The following is an 18,970-nucleotide window of genomic DNA, read 5'->3' as shown; positions in this document are numbered from 1 at the left end:
ATCATGCTGTACATAAAGTGCATGTCATGATTGTCATGTAACCACTTGCCATTAGTCTTCATCATACAGTCGCGTCGCGCCATACCAATATTGGTGTATGTAAAGCTAGCGAAACAACCGCGAGCAGACCATGAGCGTGGCATGTAGATCAAGCCTTCCACGACATGCATGTCATAATTTTCACGTTACCAACTGTCAGTTATGTTCGTCATACAGTCACGTCACGAAATACCACTTTTGGCGTATATCAATCTCGCGAAACGGCCGCAAGCGGACCATCAGCATAGCATGTAAATTATGCTGCACAGGACATGCATATCATGGTTTTCATGTTATTTCCTGCCGTTTATGTTCGTGATATAGTCACGTCACGAAATACCAGTTTTGGGGTATACCAAGCTACCGAACCGGCTGCTAGCGTACCATGAGCGTGGCATGTAAATCATGCTCTACATGACATTCATATTTTGTCATGTTACCGCCCGTCATTTATGTTCGTCGTACAGTCACGTCACGCAATACCAATTTTGGTGTATATCATACCTGCGAAACGGCCGCGAGCGGACCATGAGCATGGCGTGTAAATTATGCTGTACATGACATGCATGTCATGGTTTTCATGTTACCACCTGTGATTTATGTTCTTCATGCAGTCACGTCATGGAATACGAAATTTGGTACATGTCAAGATAGCGAAACAGCCGCAAGCTCACCATGACCGTGGCATGTAAATCATGCCCTACACGACATGCATGTCCTGATTGTGATGTTACCACCTGTTATTTATGTTCGTCGTACAGTCACGCCACGCAATACCAGTTTCGGTGCATATCAAGCCAGCGAACCGGCCGCTAGCGCATCATGAGCGTGGCTTTTAAATCCTGCTCTACATGACATTCATACCATGATTGTCATGTTACCACCTGTCATTTATATTCACCATACAGTTAAATCACGAAATACCAATTTGGGGGTATACCAAGCTAGCGTACCGGCCGCTAGCGCACCATGAGTGTGGCTTGTAAATCACGCTCTACATGACATTCATCTCATGATTGTCATGTTACCACCTGCCATTTATGTTCGTCATACAGGCACGTCACGCAATACCAATTTGGGGGTATACCAAGCTTGCGTACCGGTCGCTAGCGCACCATGAGTGTGGCTTGTAAATCGCGCTCTACATGACATTCATCTCATGACTGTCATGTTACCACCTGTCATTTATGTTCGTCATACAGGCACGTCACGCAATACCAATTTTTGTGTAGATCAAGCTACCTAAATGGCCGCGAGTGGACCATGAGCATGGCCCGTAAATCATGCTGCGCATGACAATGATGTCATGGTTTTCATGTTACCACCTGTAATTTATGTTCTTGATAGAGTCACGTCATGGAATACTAATTTTGGTACATGTCAAGATAGCGATACTGTTGCGAGCGCACCATGAGCGGGGCATGCATGTCATGGAGCAAATGACATACGTCATGAATTTCATGTTACCACATGTCATTTATGTTCGCCATCAATTTTTTTAGTATATATCAGTCTAATTGAACAGCCGTGAGCGCCCGGATACTATGTCATGTAAATCACACTGTACATGACATGCGTGCCATGATTTTCATGATAGGGCCTGTCACTTATGTTTGCCATGCACTCTTGTCACGTCATACCAATTTTTATATATATCAAATTAACGAAACGGCCGCAAGAGCACCAACACCGTGGCATGTAAATCATGCCACTCATGACATGAATGTCATGATTATCATGTTATGACCTGTCATTCATGTTCGTCATACAGTCATGTGATGCCATACCAAGATTGGTACACATACCATTAACGAAACGGCCAGGAGACCACAAAGTCGTAGGCGGCTAGATAGATAGATAGATAGATAGATAGATAGATAGATAGATAGATAGATAGATAGATAGATAGATAGATAGATAGATAGATAGATAGATAGATAGATACGCTCAAATTTGCAGAAGTTCGCTAAGAAATGCTTCGCATTTAGAAAAAGCAAAGAGAAGAAAGCCCAAGACAAGGACTAAGTGGAAGGCATACTCACGCAGCACGGTTTGTTAGTGAGTGTGCGTTCTACTACGCCCTTGTCCTGGGTTTTCGCTTGCTTTTTCTTGTATCTAAACATGAACCATCCCGCCCAGATTTTACGCTTCTGAAATGCTATTCTTGTACACTGGGCAATCGCCTTCAATTAGGCTTCAATAAATCAGTTGTAAGTCCAGCGACAGTGTGTCAGTGAGCTTGCCTTCAACTTCCTCCTTGTCCTGGGTTCTTGGTCTTTTTTTATTGCATCTAACTCAGCAGGTACAGCCCAGCCGCCCTTGGTGTGGCCATGACAATGGGCACTTCTGCTGGCTTACCGTCAATGCGCATATATTCGTTCGTGTAGCAAGTTTACAGGAGAGCACGTAAGCGATGGCGAGTCTGCTGAAGAAGACAAATAATAATCGAGCAAATGATATTCTTCTATCTGCTTACACTAAATACCGCCTTGCTTCTGATGACATCACAATAACAACGTCAAGAAGCGTGAGTTGTCTGGAAGTATTTTGTACATTTCGGATTAGATTGTAGACGGTGTGAATGAGAGTAGAGTATAAACACTACTTTTATCTGTTTTTTTTTTGTTTTGTGGGGGGGGGGGGGGGGGCGGGGCGTGGAAGGACGCGGACAAACTGGCAGCAATTGGAGCCGCCCGGTAATGAACAACAACCAGGATGCCGTGCCCCGATGGCTATGCTGTCCAAGCACGGCCCACTGTACACTATGACAGAAGCATTGCACAAAAACAAATATCCAGCCACTTCCACACCGTGAAAGCTGTAAAAACTGCGGAGCAGAGCGAAGTAGTCACCTGCCTCTGTTGACGCTTGGCTATTGTTTGTCTGAGTCACAGCTGCGTGTTAACTTGTCTTTATTAGCGCTCGGCTGGGGTCTGAGTCTTCTGAACCTCAGAGTTACCTCGCATTCGCTGGCGTTTCACCTCCGCTTCTCTCTTCCATAGATATACGTCAAACTCCTGGCTCTGCCGTTTCCCTATGACTTCGCTAGCTCGGCCAGGCATGTTAGCCCTACGGCAAAACTGGCTTTCTAAAAGTGCAGCCTGCTCTGTGTCCTTGGTGTAAAATCAACCCTTGATTCCTGATGCAGTGGCGCTCTCTTTTGACCTATTTTGGTATTGACTTGAACTGTTGCGCCCTCTTTTGAACTATTTTGGTATTAACTAGACGTGTAGCGCATTTTTGTACTTGACTGTGACGGCAAACGACATCATGAGAAGCCATGAAACGACAGCCGCGGCCCTGGAAGTGCTCCGCACTTTAATACAAATATTGCCTACAGATACAGATCCAGAAAACGTTATCTAGATGTCGAGAAAAGTATTGTCATATCACTTGACTTGAGAATTTTTTAATCTATTCATACGAGCGCATATGTGGCAATGTTCAATTATGTGGGCTGGTTTTACGTATGTCTAAATGCAAAGTTTATCCTAAGTGGTCGTTGCGTGAGGTAGTTAGTTTCAATAACGCAATTTGGTGCATTCCCTGTGCTTCATGATTTAAAATGCTGCATTTTAGGCGCAAATGTGCTATGCTGGTAAGTCGAATTTTTATAGGAGTGACATCAGGGCCAGTTATTTCGAGTATCTGCTTTTCAGGTCGCATCTGGCACACCTTGTATTACACGAACTAGCAGAGGTGTACCGTGAAGATTAAAGGGTCTGCACATTTATTTGAGACCGATTTTCGCATCATTTCATTAACCATGACTGCGTGTCATCTCCTATATCACGAACTTTCGAAATAGATAACGAAATATGTCGATCAATAATATCGACTATAGCCTTGCCAGCGTATTTCCCTAGAAGCCTTTAGAAGAAACGCATGTGACCACTAAGAACAAAAGCATAAGGAACATAGTCTCCTCCTTGTGAAAATTTTGCACTAGCTTTTTACTGACAATGCAAGACAAGAGAGTCGTGAGGTCTTACTCAGCCTAACAGCCTTCGTAAACGATTGCTAAAACTCTGCTTTTTTATGTCATTTAAAATCAGCATCTGCTTTAAATGTTTGGTTCTCTTGTCTTTGTTCACGTCCGAACTATTGGAGGTCCTAGATTCTTTGACAGCAGCAGTCGTTTCTGGCAAGTGCAATATATTGATTAATAATGAACAGTATGGAAAAGTGGACGAGTCTTCAATTTGCTCATGACGCATGTAGTGTTTTATCCCTGGCCTACATATTTGCGCAGCCTTCAATACGAGCAGTATAACGTGTTTCTTGTGGCTAAAATAAACACTTAACCAATTTAGCGGCTGTTGGTACAGAGATGATGTGCTTGGTGCGCAGTATGGTGTAAAAAAAAATTTTTGGGACACAATATGACCACTGAAGAAAGTACAATACTGCCACTCGTTTTTCTACTTTTTTCAGCATTTTGTCAAGGCTCTGAAAAAGCGCCAGTAAGCAAGTATGTGCCATGTAAGTGTTGAATAGAAGCTTTTGTAAGCAGCCATCTTTTCTCAATAATTTGTTTATTTTACTTATGAAAACTTAATACACCACTTATCAACCGAGACGAAGCCAGTAATATGCAGACTGACTGAGGTATTCCACGTTAGAGCGGAAATAATGTTTGCAATAATGAAGTGAACAATGAATAATCCTGTACCTTAATCCCGAAACAACCACAGCCTGTAACCTTTAACTCACAATAATCGAATCATACTCAACCGGTATAAAGACACAGCCCCATTAAATAAAATAACGTCTGCGTGACTGGTTTTTATCCTGATAACTGATCACAACTCATTTGCGAAATGTCAATCTTGCATTTTATGTATATTGGGCAGAAGGTGACTTTTAAGGGCTCGTTTTTCTTTTCTTTGTTAAACACAATATTGTTGAGAACTAACAGACAATAATGCCAAGGAAAGTGCGGCGGTGTTATTTGTAGCAAGTAGGATATAAATGTAATGTAAAGTGGACGAAAGGATAACTTGCCGCCGGCAGGGACCGAACCTGCGACCTTCAAAAAACGTGTCCGATGCTCTACCACTCAGCTATGTACGCAATGTACGGCTAGCAATGCGATGCACGTCAAGAGAGAGAGAATTTATTTACAGAAAGGCAGAGAGGTCGGCCTGAGCTACAGTTTGCTCTGGCTTGCTACTTTACACTGGGTAGGGGGGACAGGGGAGCGAAAGAGTGATGAATGACGATGGTAAGGTAGGGAGATGAGAATATGGTTCCGTTACGCTGGGGCAAATCTAAAGACGTGCATCGAGGCCAGTGGCTTGTAAGAAGTCTACGACTGCTTCAATAACCACATTTGTGCTAAGGAGCTAACACAAACTCATCGGGTAATGGTCTACTATGCAATGCAAAAGTTTTAAGGAGGCATTTGCTTTTAATTAGGAGCATAGATATCGCTTTTTTCTGAAGAAGAGGTATGATGAAAAACTTTTTTTGTTGACTAAAATGTTTCTGGGAAAGTAGATGGGGTGCTCAGTCCAGGGCTTGACTGGCTTTTGCGGCTCGCTGGGATTGGCCGAGCAGAGCGATCTGGCTCTCCCGATCCTTGCTAGCAAGCCAGATCTCCCACTGCCTTGTTGGAGATGTTGTCCCCCCAAAATTAAACCTTTTGATGCCCGTGCTGGTTACTTACTTTGCTTCTTGTGTTGTTTTCTTCCACGGCGAAAGCTTCTCTGCGCCATTGGGCGTCTCACTTTACAATAGATCTAAACGTGATAATTGATACCGTGCTTGCCGCACGCTTGAAGAAAGAAGGCATAGAGGCTGGTCAACATGTAAAAGAGCTCATATGCAAGGCAAGTACACAAAAGCTATTTCCTTTATCTACCATTTTTAGGCTATGCGGTTACCTAGTAACTATTTTTCTGCAACGAATAGTAAATGTTCACCAATTTCAAATCTATGTGTTGTTGGTCAAGAGGAAGATATTTTCGCTGACATTGAGAAAAAAATGTGCATATCACCAATACATACGTAAGAATCTTGCATAACTGATTAACATAAAGGACGCGCAAAGATCGCGCAATTTGTAATAACAGAAGAATCGCAATCAATAGTTGTACCTCATAACTGGTGTGAAAAAGACGCGCAACAAAAATAAGGAACGCGAGTAATATGTTGGCATGTTTGCATTCTTCGTTCCCTGCTTCTTTCCGTGTATTTTCTGTATGAATTCTAACATAATGCCCGAGTACAAGCTGAGATCGTTGATCCAATTAGTTAGGCATATCAAATGCAAGTGCAGAATCAGGCAGGGGGGGGGGAGGGTTATATCCGGCTGTCATTTATAAATCCACGGCATCGTTGGAAAGTGGCGGCGCGTCAGAAAAAAATTGAAAGAACGGGAATGAATCAAGGATTCGTTTCCTACTTAGACACAGAATAATGAAACCGGCAATGAAAACAGGGAGGGTATAAGGTACGTTATGTTTAGTCTTTCAACTGTAGCGTAGTAATTACATAAATGTGAAGGAAATAAATTAGACGAAAAAGCTACTTTGCCGCTGGTAGGAACCGAACCTACAACTTTCGAATAAGACGCCCGCCGCTCCGCCGACTGACGCGCGCCGCCGTGCAATCCCCGTTCACGTTATTAACGCGATAGCGTTAAAGAGCTGGTTTCGCAGAAATCTCCTTGTCGATGTCAGGGTCGGCGTCGGTGACGGCGCCGCTGGTTGTGAGCGAGAAATCACCATCTTGTCCGTGACCGAGAAATCGAGAAAGATGCAAATAAAATAAATAACAAAAAACTTAGCCTCGCGTGAGAATCGACCTCAGGCTGTCTGCGTGGCAAGCATGTGTTCTACACCAGAGCAACGCTATTTATTTTATCTGCTTCCGAAAAAAAAACACTATATCAATGTCAAGTAGTGGAAGGAGTCTCCATAACGCATGTAATACTGCGTGGCAGAAGCCCAGAATCGCGCTAGGTGTCAAAACATGTGAATTGCGCAACTCGTGGGTGTTTTAAAGGGTCACCCAATACAAAGCGTTTAGCTATATTTAATCATCATCAGCAGAGAAAGCATAAACAGAGCGAACTTAAAGGCAAAAACAGGGGCGCTTTTCGTTGGGACGCATAGCGCCCTCGCAAATGAGGTGTGAAAAGTCATTTTTTTTTATAGGCGAGAGAACCCGTAACACGGGCTCAATGTGTAAGCTATATATGTGTTCCCTCTTCAATAAACTTCCAGTTGCGAGTGTGCGCCTGTGTCGTCGTTGTCTTCTTGATGTCCCTGTTTCGTATTGCGCCCCCTTTTTTTGCCTTTAAGATAAATCGTTAGCAACTAGCCCAAATGGCTGTTTTGCAACAAAGTGAACCGCTGCGTAAGTTCTCGTATTGCCTTACGGACGAGCAGTCGTCCCTTAGCTGATTCACAAAATGAATAAATGTGCCACTTAACAACTGTACTTGCAGTAGCCATTGTAGGATACTTTGAAACGGCCAATGTTTCGCGCACAGTTGTTCGTCTTCTTACGACACGGTTAAGGCATGCACGGAGAACTGAAGCGAGGCTAGCAATTGAGAAAGGCGATGCGCACGGGGCCCGATTACGCTGTGGTGTTACACTCTTTAAGGCGAAGCTCAAGCGTCCTCCAAGTTTTTGGGTATTTCTGTGCATGTAATCCTCGGAGTGTTAGCGAGTGCCGCTCGTAATCACGATAGAAATCGTAGCTACCGGTGAATCGTAGCTCCGCCGCCGTTGAAAGACAATAACACAAAATGTAGTTTATTCTATTTCACAAAAGTGTTGACGCGCCACGAACTTCAACCGCTACCGCTTAAAACGTTAACAATGTACCCTAATTATAGGGAACGGCAACGAGTGAGGAAACGTTGATTCATTAACATAGGGATTAATTCCTGTTGCATAAAACAACTCCGTACAACCTGTCAATATTTCACATCGCCGTCATGTATCCCCTTTTTCTTCGTGCTCTCAACCATTTTATTTCTTGCTTAAATTTTCAGAACTTATGAGGCGCTTACACAGCATCTGCTGAAAGCAAATGTAATCAAATGTTGTTCCCTGCAGAGATCACTTAATTTATTTGTATGTCACCAGACGTCATTTGTCATGCTCTTAAAACTCCGAACAACAAAATTGAACCAAAGCGGCACGCTTGGCAATCGAACACGCGCAGCACGCCGTATACATATCACGCAGACACGCAAGCTGAAACCCAAACGCCGAACTCTGTGATCGAGAAGGGGCCCGAAAGTCATTTTGAGTGTGCAACGGCCATACAACAGTCAGGAAAAGAAATCGTAGCCATACATGCAGATGTAGATATTGATGCTAGCAGACGACACCAGGACCAATCGAAAATGAACGTGCTCCTGACGGCAACTCCGCTCGATTTAGCCGGGCATTTTGCTTGAACATTCAGTACAAATTGTTTTATAATCTTGCCACTAATCTTTCAATGAGTTGAGCAGGACAGACTGGCCGGCAGCGTCCAGCAGCCTTCATGTAGCGAGCGCGCGCGCGAAGAGCGGCAATCGAGTCCGCGGTATGACGTCACACGCGAGAGGGCGCCACTCAAAGATCCCAGGCAGGGTGCTTCAGAGGGCATGGAGACACTCTAATCTCGGGGCGAATGGGCTTCAGCATAGGCATAGCTTACCTTGTTAAAGGGAAGCTCAACCCTCGGCGGCTCTCTCGTCAGATCACGACGCTTTAAATCAGTGCATATCAAGTACCAGTGTTTACTATGTGCTTGTTGATGTCATCCTTGCGCGGGATTAGCCGTATGATGTATTCAGGAGTAAGCTAACTACTTTAGCTACCACAAGGGTGAAATTTTGACCACGGACGTCAGTCGTCGCGATGGAGATGTGCCACGAGGCATCAATATGAGTGCATCCCCGTGAAACGGCGCTACAGCGGCAAAACACCAATAGGCATTGTGCGAGCTCTCATACATCAATGTACAATGAACAATCAACTACTATTGTGAAGACACGGTTCACCTTCGTGTTATGGCGATTCTAATTACGGACGGATCAAGCATGTCATTAAGACCGGACCTGTTTAAGCCTGCCGTATTTCGGGTCGTCCACCCGTACAGATTGCCCGTGAGGTGGCGGAGAGCCTAGGGCTCTCTGCCCCGACGTGCGAGGTGCCCTCTACAGCTACCTTTTAGCCGGCTGTCCTTCAGGACCCCTTTTTTGGAAATAAAGTTTGACCACCAGCCCCACCACCGGACTGGGTGTGTATCCGCCAAATAAATCGAGTATGTGCCAAGCCACTCCTAGCATGGCGTAGCCATGCATTGTATAATGTAGCAAGGGGATGGGAAAGGGAAGTGAGTGAGGAGGAGTGATGTGATGGTTAGGAGGAGTGAAGAGTGGAGTTAGGGCACTATAGAAACAGATAAACACAGAAAGTTGAAACAAGAGTATGAAGAAAAAGCTGTTGAAAAAAATAAAGAAATCAAGAGAAGAAAAATATGTTGAAATATATAAAAAATAAAGTAAGATGAAACAAAGAACAAAGAAGACGAGGATGAATAAAAATGCAGAAATAAGTCAATCTGCATTCGCCAGGTGGCGCCGCTTGCTTCCCAACTGCGCTGTTCACTGAGATTTGACAGGCGTGGAAGTGGCTTCAATTTTTTTAAATTCTCCTCTATACCTGCCATAGACGCCAGGGAAGGCGACGGGGGCAGTGAAATTGGCGGACGACATCACCACGAAAATAGCTATTGCAATTTTTTGTAATGTAGCATTCTGAAGCACGGTGAAGGAAAACACACAATGGTTTATTCATACTTCTACGCCATCTCCGAACTACTACTTTCTCACTTAAGCACACTCTCCACTACCAGTGCGTGTCCTAAGTTGTTGTGCGCCAGAAGAATAAGAAAGATCTGCCACAGTAAAATATAATCGAGATCAGATGCACTACGCTGAACGTGGTCGCGATGAGCGTTTACGCCGATGACTTCTCACAAAACACAAACGATGACCATTGCCAGATTCGTGACACGCCTGATGTATTATAGAAAGGCAAAGTGTAACGCATTCGCATTTCTTAGTAGCATACCTGTGAGAACTCCAAAAAAATCGACTATGAATAATAGTTTCACATTGTGGCGACCCTCCGACTTCTTTATTGGATATACTTGCGCATTTTCCGCCGACGTTTATCCCCGTTTTTTGTACGCGAAAGCTTTCAGCTAAACTAGTATTCTAACACTGTTTTTATTCTTGGGAATGTATTGTTCGGGCGACCTGTGAATGAAAGCGAGCGAAATTTGGAACGGCAATACACTTTCATCCGCTGGCTTGAATGACTTACCAAATATTAGTCTCCATCATGAAATAAACGGAAAGGTATGCAGGAGGCATACCTTTTAGAGTGAAACGTAATTTATTATAGAGTACAACCCAGACCGCACTATGCGGGTTGTTTTTGTTGTCGCTACATGTAGCGTAAGTTTATTCATCATCCGGGATTACGTGGACCGACAGACATTATTTGAGCTATAAATAAAATATATAAAAGTAGAAATATGGCCGAGTTCTGCATGTGCGTAGTGGGAACGGCGCAAACGACGGTACACAAGATGAAACGTAAATAGGACGAACGTTGTCATGTTATATTTCCCCTTCTCTGTCGTGTCTTCCTGCGATTCCGTAATGAAGTCATGCTATAAGATGCGTTGGATCTGAAACAATTGTGAGTGAAAGCATTATAACCGAATTTGTTCCCTAAACAATAAAGCGTGCTTATCGCAACACTAATGATGCTCCTATTTCAACAAGGAATCTTCACTTCAACAAGCTTCAAAAATTATATTGCTTTTTTGATTAACCACTGTCAAGATGAAGAAGAAATGCACTGTTGTTTCACGTACTTGCTAACCAAATTGTTTTTGAATAGATTTGCACTCAATGTTGAGTAGAACAGAATTGCACTGTGTCGAAAACCTAAGGAACCCATATGTCGAACCTGATGGGACCCTTAGATATTCTTCCCAATTACTAGTACTTCGGAAAGCACCGGGTACATTTTCACTACTGCGATAATTTTCACTACTGCGATAAGTGTCGTAGTGTCATTAATGTAAGGGTTAGTTAGTGAAACTCACTTTTTTATACAAATATTCCATTAGATTCTTGTGGAAAATGTTGTTCACGCGTGGGACCGGTCAAAGTAAAAAAATAATATGGTGTAACGTGAGACGGGGAATTGTAAAGTAAAACACGCGGTCCATTGAATTTGAGAAAGGATTCCATTTTAGTCGCCATAATCTGCGTTTTGTAAGCGAGCGCATTCTGACGTTTCACTGACGTGTTTTCACAGGTGAATGAAATGCTCAAACAACTTGTGCCTCCTGGCTCTGTTAACTTAACGAAACTTGCCCAAACTACAGCGGTGAGTAGAATTAGTACAGAAGATTTCATAAAATAATGAAATAAATATCATAGGGAGAAGAAGAGATCTACTTGGAATTATGGCCAGACGGGAAAGTAAAAAGTGAAGCAACACTTCGGAGTTACATAAAACACATCAATATGCGTACACAGCTGTGGAACACAGATTTTGTGCTGCTCCTAACAGGGTAAGAGATCGTTTCAATACGTCTTGCATACCAAGCATTGTAATCCCTGCACAGTTGTCTTCAAATTATGAGAAAAGTATGAAAGCACATCCCACGATGTTCTCTTACTTGGCTGAGTTAGCGAGCAGTTTAACTTAAATAACTCGCAATACAAAACGAACTCATTTTACAGCAGCCTACTAAGCCAGCATTATAGGCGACAGCTAAGGACGGCTGTAGGAAAAAATTTTATCCTCCCATACGTAGCTCGAAGGCAGCAGCGCCAACCCTATTGGATATTACGGTAGGAACTTTTAGATTAACCAGAAGTTGGTCCTGGTATATTGATACAACGCAGCTTATTTCCGGCACATGTGATATTACCGCTGACCCATACGGACAATAATAACTGCTGCTGTTTATGTCCTGAAACCACGATATGATTATGGGGGACGCCGTACACTATGAATCAAATCCTGGCCTGCACTAAAAGATAAACACCCGCAGTAAAAAAATCCGGCCAAAAAAAATGCCCCCACCTCCCCGAAGAGAATCGTGAGGAAATGCGAATGCATTTCTTGGGCCGAGAGAGGGTACCGTTGCGGGCGATCACACTCAGCCAATGGCTGAGTGTGATCGCCCTAAAACAGCCTTTGTAACGCCCGATGGCCTATATGAGTTCAACGTCATGCCATTTGGGCTCTGCAACGCGCCTGCAACATTTGAGCGCATGATCGATACCATCCTTCGCGGCCACAAGTGGAAGACTTGCTTGTGTTACCTGGACGACATAGTAGTCTTCTCCGCAGATTTCCCGACACACCTTGCTCGTCTGCACGAAATTCTCACGTGCCTAACTTCTGCGGGCCTACAACTTAACACCAAGAAGTGCCACTTCGCAGCACGGAAGCTAACCATCTTGGGACATGTCATCTCCAAAGACGGCGTTCTTCCGGATCCCGATAAGCTTCGAGCTGTCGCCGAATTCCCAAAGCCCACCACGATGAAAGCCCTAAGAAGTTTTGTCGGCCTCTGCTCCTATTTTCGCCGCTTCGTGCGTAACTTCGCGTCCATCATCGCACCTTTGACGAGTCTGCTTGCCACCACCAAAGGTATATCTGCATGGTCACCTGCATGTGATGACGCATTTCGCCAGTTGCGCCGCCTGTTGACCTCACCACCTATCCTTCGTCACTACGACCCCACCGCTCCCACAGAAATTCACACCGATGCAAGTGGCGTCGGTCTTGGCGCTGTTTTGGCACAACGCAAAGGCACCCAAGGTGAATACGTTGTCGCTTATGCAAGTCGCGCTCTAAAGAAGGCTGAATTAAACTATTCCGTGACAGAGAAGGAGTGCTTGGCGATCATCTGGGCATTGACGAAGTTTCGCCCGTATCTTTACGGCCGTCCTTTCGACGTGGTTACAGACCACCACGCCCTATGTTGGCTTTCCACCTTGAAAGACCCGTCGGGACGCCTGGGCCGTTGGGCACTTCGGTTGCAGGAATACGATATTCGTGTCGTCTATCGTTCCGGCCGCAAGCATGCGGATGCTGATGCACTCTCCCGCTCGCCAATAACCCCAGATGTGGCTTCTCTGTCGCCCCACGTTACCACCTTGTCACCACTCAGCACCAATGACATGCTTTCGGAGCAGCGTAAAGACCCACACCTTGCCTTGTTGCTCGACTACCTTACCGATCCGTCTGCTGTCCCTTCGACGAGAGCGCTACGCCGTCAAGCAGTCCACTTTTCCGTGCGAGACAACATTCTGTACCGCCGCAACTACATGCCAGATGGTCGGAAGTGGCTCCTTGCTGTCCCTAGCCATATGCGCTCTGACATCTGCTTGAATTTCCACGCGGATCCCCAAAGTGCTCACAACGGCGCCCTGAAAACCTACGAAAGGCTGCGTCAGCGATATTACTGGCGAGGAATGTATCGCTTTGTGCAGAAATACGTTCAATCTTGCCCTACATGCCAACAAAGCAAGACACCTCCGCGACACCTTACTGGCACGTTGCAGCCGCTCCCGTGCCCGGCTCGCCCATTTGACCGCGTGGGTATCGACCTCTACGGCCCCCTCCCGTATAGTGGCTCTGGAAACCGGTGGATTATTGTCGGCGTCGATCATCTGACGCGCTACGCTGAGACTGCAGCTCTCCCGGCAGCGACCGCCCGCGAAGTTGCACTCTTCATTCTTCGCAGCTTCATTCTACGCCACGGTGCTCCGCGGGAACTACTCAGTGATAGGGGTCGCGTGTTCCTGTCGGAGGTCATCCAAGCCCTCCTCGCTGAATGCAACATCGTTCACCGGAAATCCACCGCCTACCATCCACAGACAAATGGTCTCACCGAACGGTTCAACCGCACACTCGGCGACATGTTGAGGATGTATACATCCTCAGACCACACCAACTGGGACACTGTACTACCTTTTGTTACGTTCGCTTACAACACCGCGACGCAAGCGACTACCGGCTTTTCCCCGTTCTTTCTGTTGTACGGCCGCGAACCTTCCCACCCACTGGACACCATACTCCCGTACCGACCTGATGCCTCTGAGTGCACTCCAGTTTCTGAAGTCGCCAGATACGCCGAAGACTGCCGTCAGTTGGCTCGTTCCCTGACAGGTGAAGCACAAGGTCGACAAAAGACGCGACATGACGACGTTCATCACCCAGCGCCTACGTTTTCTCCTGGCTCCCTTGTTTGGCTTTGGGTACCCCCCCACGTCCCTGGCCTTTCCTCTAAACTTCTGGCGCGGTACCATGGTCCCTACCGTATCATTCGTGCCACCTCGCCGGTGAACTACCTCGTCGAGCCCCTCACACAATCGCCAGATTTGCGCTGTCGAGGACGCGAGACCGTACACGTTGACCGTCTCAAGCCCTACTACGACCCCCTCATTCTACGTGCTCCCTGAGTCGCCAGGATGGCTACGCTTCACCCCGGGGGTATTGTAGTGGAGCAGATGCACGACCGAGTATGCGCCTGTGAAGGAGGACGAAAAACGACCCGCGTTCTGATTGCGCGAGAGCCTGTGCCGCCTTTTGCCAGCCTTGCACTGTGTCAGCGTACGGTCCCTTTTCGTCGCGACTTCATTACACCAATAAACCTCATCACACGGCCAAAAAAAATGCCCCCACCTCCCCGAAGAGAATCGTGAGGAAATGCGAATGCATTTCTTGGGCCGAGAGAGGGTACCGTTGCCGTCAGACATTCGCCTTCACCGACTTCTTCCATCGCCTTGAGAGGCGCCCAGCCAGCGAACGGTCGAGAGTGAGGCGCGAGTGGACGAGAGAGTGGGGCGCAGAGAGGAGAGAGAGCGAACGGCGAGAGAAGGAGCGGCGAAGCACTGCACTACCCTCTCCTACACTCTCTCGCACCACATGTTCCGGTTGCTAGGGGCGAGGATAAGCGCGCGCGCCCGCAGCTGTTGCTATGGGAGAGGGCACCGCGGACGACGCCGGACGCCTGATAGCCCGACTAAGAAATGCATTCGCATTTAAAAACGGCCAGTGCTAGTCAGTTCATTACGCGGACCCGCAGGCATCTCCCAATGGAAGCGGCCCAACTCTAGGTAGCCTTCAGAATAGCGCGTGAAGATGCTTGGCTGTGATTGTAGGTCAATTTTTTTGGGCTAGGTACGACCCACGCTAACGCATGACGTCCTGTTTGCAGGCGGCCCTGAAGCGGTTGCGGAATAAAAACATGGAGGACGCTTGAGCTTCGATTTCAAGCGTAGAACGCGATAGCGTAATCGGGCCCCGTGCGCATTATCTTCTCAATTGATAGCCTGGATTCGGCTCTCGCAGCATACCTCAAACGTGCCGTAAGGAAATGAACGACAGTGCTCGTAACATTGGCCGTTTCTAACCATTCTAGAACGCCGACTGCAAGCACAGTTGTTAAGTGCCTACTACGTACGCCATGAGTCCAAAAATACTTGATTTTACAAGTCAGCGAAGGGCCCACAACGCGTCCGCAAAGCAGCACGCGAACCTACGCAGCTTGTCACTTTGATGATGCTTTTGCAGCTGATGAAGTCTAAATATGTTTGAACACTTTGTAATGAGTGGGTCTTTAAAACACGCACTCGTTGCGCAATTCACGTGTTTTGACGCCGGGCGCGATTCTACGCTTCTGCCACGCAATATTACCTGCTAGGAGGCTCCTTCCACTAGAGGACATTGATATAGTTCTTCTGTTCTTTTGTTTTTTCGAAGCAGATTCAAGCAATTGTGTAAGTTCTTGGTAGAGCATTTTCTTGACACGCAGACGGCCTGGGTTCGATTCTCACTCGAACCGAAGTTTTTTCTTATTTATTTTATTGCATCTTTCTCAGTTTTTCGGTCATGGAGAACCTGCTGATTTTTCGTTCACAACCAATGACGCCGACACTGGAATACCTGCGAAACGAGCTATTGAACGCTATCACGTTAAAAAATGCATTGTTGACACTGTCAGGGCGTTTGACGACCAACTTGTGGCACTATTCATCACAAGGGTATTTAAAAGATGGACATCAATGCACTTATACACAAGTGTGACATCAATATAAAAATTACACACGGCACAGGAATCCACCTCGTGACCACAAGCACCGAAAGCAGATATGATGATGATGATGATGATGATGATGATGATGATGATCCTGGTATGATTGGCACCTACCTACCCACTGACAGGGTTCGGCCAAGAGTCCGATGGACTCATACCATAGCCACTGCATTACATCGCCACCACATTGCCTGCCTTCATTTTTCGCAAGCTTATATATTTAGCAAGTGGTTTGCAAACCGTCGGCGGAACTTTGAACATGCATTCTTGTACCATATGCGTGTGTTTGAGCGTGCATTAGGTCTGCAAATAGTTTGCGGGGCGTCATGAACTCGCCACGACCACAGTAAACAACTTCGGCTCGTAGTGTGTCGTGCCAAAAGGATGATTAGCGTGTGTCCTTTTAAGTTCTTCATACATTGTCTATGTTTCGCTCGCCGAGAATTCGTGGATACCTGTGTGACGAAGGTATCTTCAGGTGGCAAAACTCACGTATGTTTATTCCATGTGCGCGCGCTGTGAGCAATTTTGGTTATTTGTGCCGCGAGCTACACGCATCTTTGTGGGAGCAGCCCGTTGTCAGCTCTTTGAAGGCAATGTACTTTTTTCACAATAACGTTACACCTGTAGCTGTCAGAGTTACAAGCGTATATTAACATATCTATACCAACAAGTGTATTTAGTGCGCGTGTACTGTCGCAAGCTGCACGCAGGGCCAGCGGCAACTTCTGAGCAGTTCAACGATCATCTACTTCGTAATTGACCCTTATGCGCGTGTTTCTTAAGTGTCTTAACCGACATACTATGTTTCTTAAGCGTTTTCTCTCCTGTTGCGTTCCGATGACCGCGCTAGAAGCTACGCGCGGTACGATGGCTAAGGGGAAAACCGTGGAAGCGGGCGTCATGCTTTTCAGAGCACATGATGCAACAGGATCGCTCTTTCCCTTTGTGATTCCCGTGCGCGCGAGCGTGGCTACCGTGTAGTGGTAGCAGAATATGGAGTGCGGCGCCTTCACGTGGTGCCACCGCACTCCGAAGTGTTTTAGCCTTTTTTTTTTCTTTCTCCCTTCTTCATTTCTGTCTCATTTTTTATGTTCTTTATATTCTCTTATTTTCTTTTTCGTTGTTTCTTTGTTTTATTCTTTTTGGTATGTTTTCGTTTTCGATGCTGACGCTCCGAGTAATTCCCGACCACTGCGACGTTAGAAAATCTCCTGTGAGCCATGACGAGAAAGAATAAACTTTATTTTTACGAATTGGGAATGGGAATGGGGGAGCGAGGCTGGATGGGGGGCTACATCGGGACCCAGCGTGCCGCAACCCTAGCAGATCAGTGCCCCAGTGTGGTCTGTATAGGCAGTGTGTGCTCCTGAACGACCTCTTCCATGCTTCTGATGAGGGCGAGTGAAGAATATTCCGAGAGTTTTCCCCCAAGAAAAGTGAGTTGATGGCGCCTTTTCGCTGGTGTCCGCGCCAAGTAGGTCGTACGATGCTTTCGGTACCTAATGTATTGTCCCCAATGGCAGCCACTGCCTGACGGCCACATTCCGGTCACATTGCACTTCTCAAGAGTCAGTTTAGGTTCTCGCCTTAGAAAAAAAACGCAGCCAACTCCAATAAAGCACTCGAAACAGAGAAGCTGCTACCCGCCATCGCCAGGCTATTTCCTTTCTGTGCTTTTGCTAGTCTTTCTATGTATTTGTGCGTTTTGCAAGTCTCTCCTTTGTTGTATGACATTGGCGATCCTGGCGATCATGGGGTTCTTGGCGATCCTTGAAGAGCGAACACCACAATGAAGTGACACACACCTTTATACTCCCTCTCTGAGCATATTCCCATAGCAGATAGCTGCATTCCGACGCGTTTCACGCCGAGCATCACCCTCGCCTCTCCAGCCGCGCCTTTCACTGGCTCACCCTCTCCACGGAGCATGAGGATCTCACCACTCCCTGGCAAGACACCGCATTTCCCTTTCCACCAAGCTTCACTGTTGCCTTTCTAGTTTATAGTGTCGCCCATCCTCTTTTACCATGCCTTACCCTCGCCACACCGCAAGACCTTGTAGCACCGGCCGACTGTGAGGGATCCTCTAAAAGGGGTACTCACACGAGGGAAAAATCCGCGGGGGACACGGGGGGATTGCGGATCACGTGAAAGTGACGTCACGGATTAGTGAGAGGGCGCGACCCCCGCGCCTCTACCGAGGAGATTCTTCGACAGGAGAAACGATCTCCCGCCGTGGGGGAGAAAACGAATTTTCGGGCAGGTGTTTGGCGCAGTTGTTCCTACGGCAGCAATTGTTTTGCAGTCGCTTTGCAGGTTTGTTGGCCGCAGCCACGGTAGCCACGATGGGCAAACGTAGCGAAGTAAACGTCTTTTTCTTTTTTTTTATCGTCTGAGAACATGCGTCCAAGGATTGCTGAAGTTGAATGCTGTATGAGAGGTGATTTTCAACCAGATGGAAGAGCGCTACCTCCACTATGGCCCATATGCCAGCCCCTGATATTAACTTTCTTTTTCGAATGGGGTGATATTTATGAGCATTTTGACGTTGGCAGTTTTATTGAGTCCGTTTAACCCTTTCAGCCCTGGAATCTTTATTTTTGTCGGAAAACTTTTAGTGCGTATTTGCCTAATAGTTTGCCGCAGAAGACCACGAACAAAAAAGTTTAGCCAATGGTGTAAGTATTTATGAATTTACAGACATGACCTGAAATGAGGTCATCCGGACTGAGGGGTCATGAAATGAGGAAAAATGGCTTTTTTTATTTTCGCTACT

At 46.3% G+C, this 18,970-nt stretch overlaps 1 protein-coding gene across 2 annotated transcripts in view; it reads left to right on the top strand.

Annotated features, from left to right (window-relative positions):
* LOC119402755 (zinc metalloproteinase/disintegrin) overlaps nucleotides 1–18,970 on the top strand; it is a 44,690-nt gene that overhangs the window by 7,103 nt on the left and 18,617 nt on the right. Inside the window, exons 2-5 of one of the 2 annotated variants that reach the window (XM_037669834.1) lie at nucleotides 4,474–4,521; nucleotides 5,779–5,870; nucleotides 11,388–11,459; nucleotides 11,513–11,646. In XM_037669834.1, coding sequence (XP_037525762.1) covers nucleotides 4,474–4,521; nucleotides 5,779–5,870; nucleotides 11,388–11,459; nucleotides 11,513–11,646 — 346 coding nt within the window. Of the gene's footprint in view, nucleotides 1–4,473; nucleotides 4,522–5,742; nucleotides 5,871–11,387; nucleotides 11,460–11,512; nucleotides 11,647–18,970 lie in introns of both variants that reach the window. The other variant, XM_037669833.1, reaches the window with a different exon arrangement.

This window comes from Rhipicephalus sanguineus, chromosome 8 (genome assembly GCF_013339695.2).
Source record: "Rhipicephalus sanguineus isolate Rsan-2018 chromosome 8, BIME_Rsan_1.4, whole genome shotgun sequence".
NCBI lineage: Eukaryota > Metazoa > Arthropoda > Arachnida > Ixodida > Ixodidae > Rhipicephalus > Rhipicephalus sanguineus.
The sequence above is the reverse complement of the archived record's forward strand: the minus strand, read 5'-3'. Positions and strand labels throughout refer to the sequence as shown.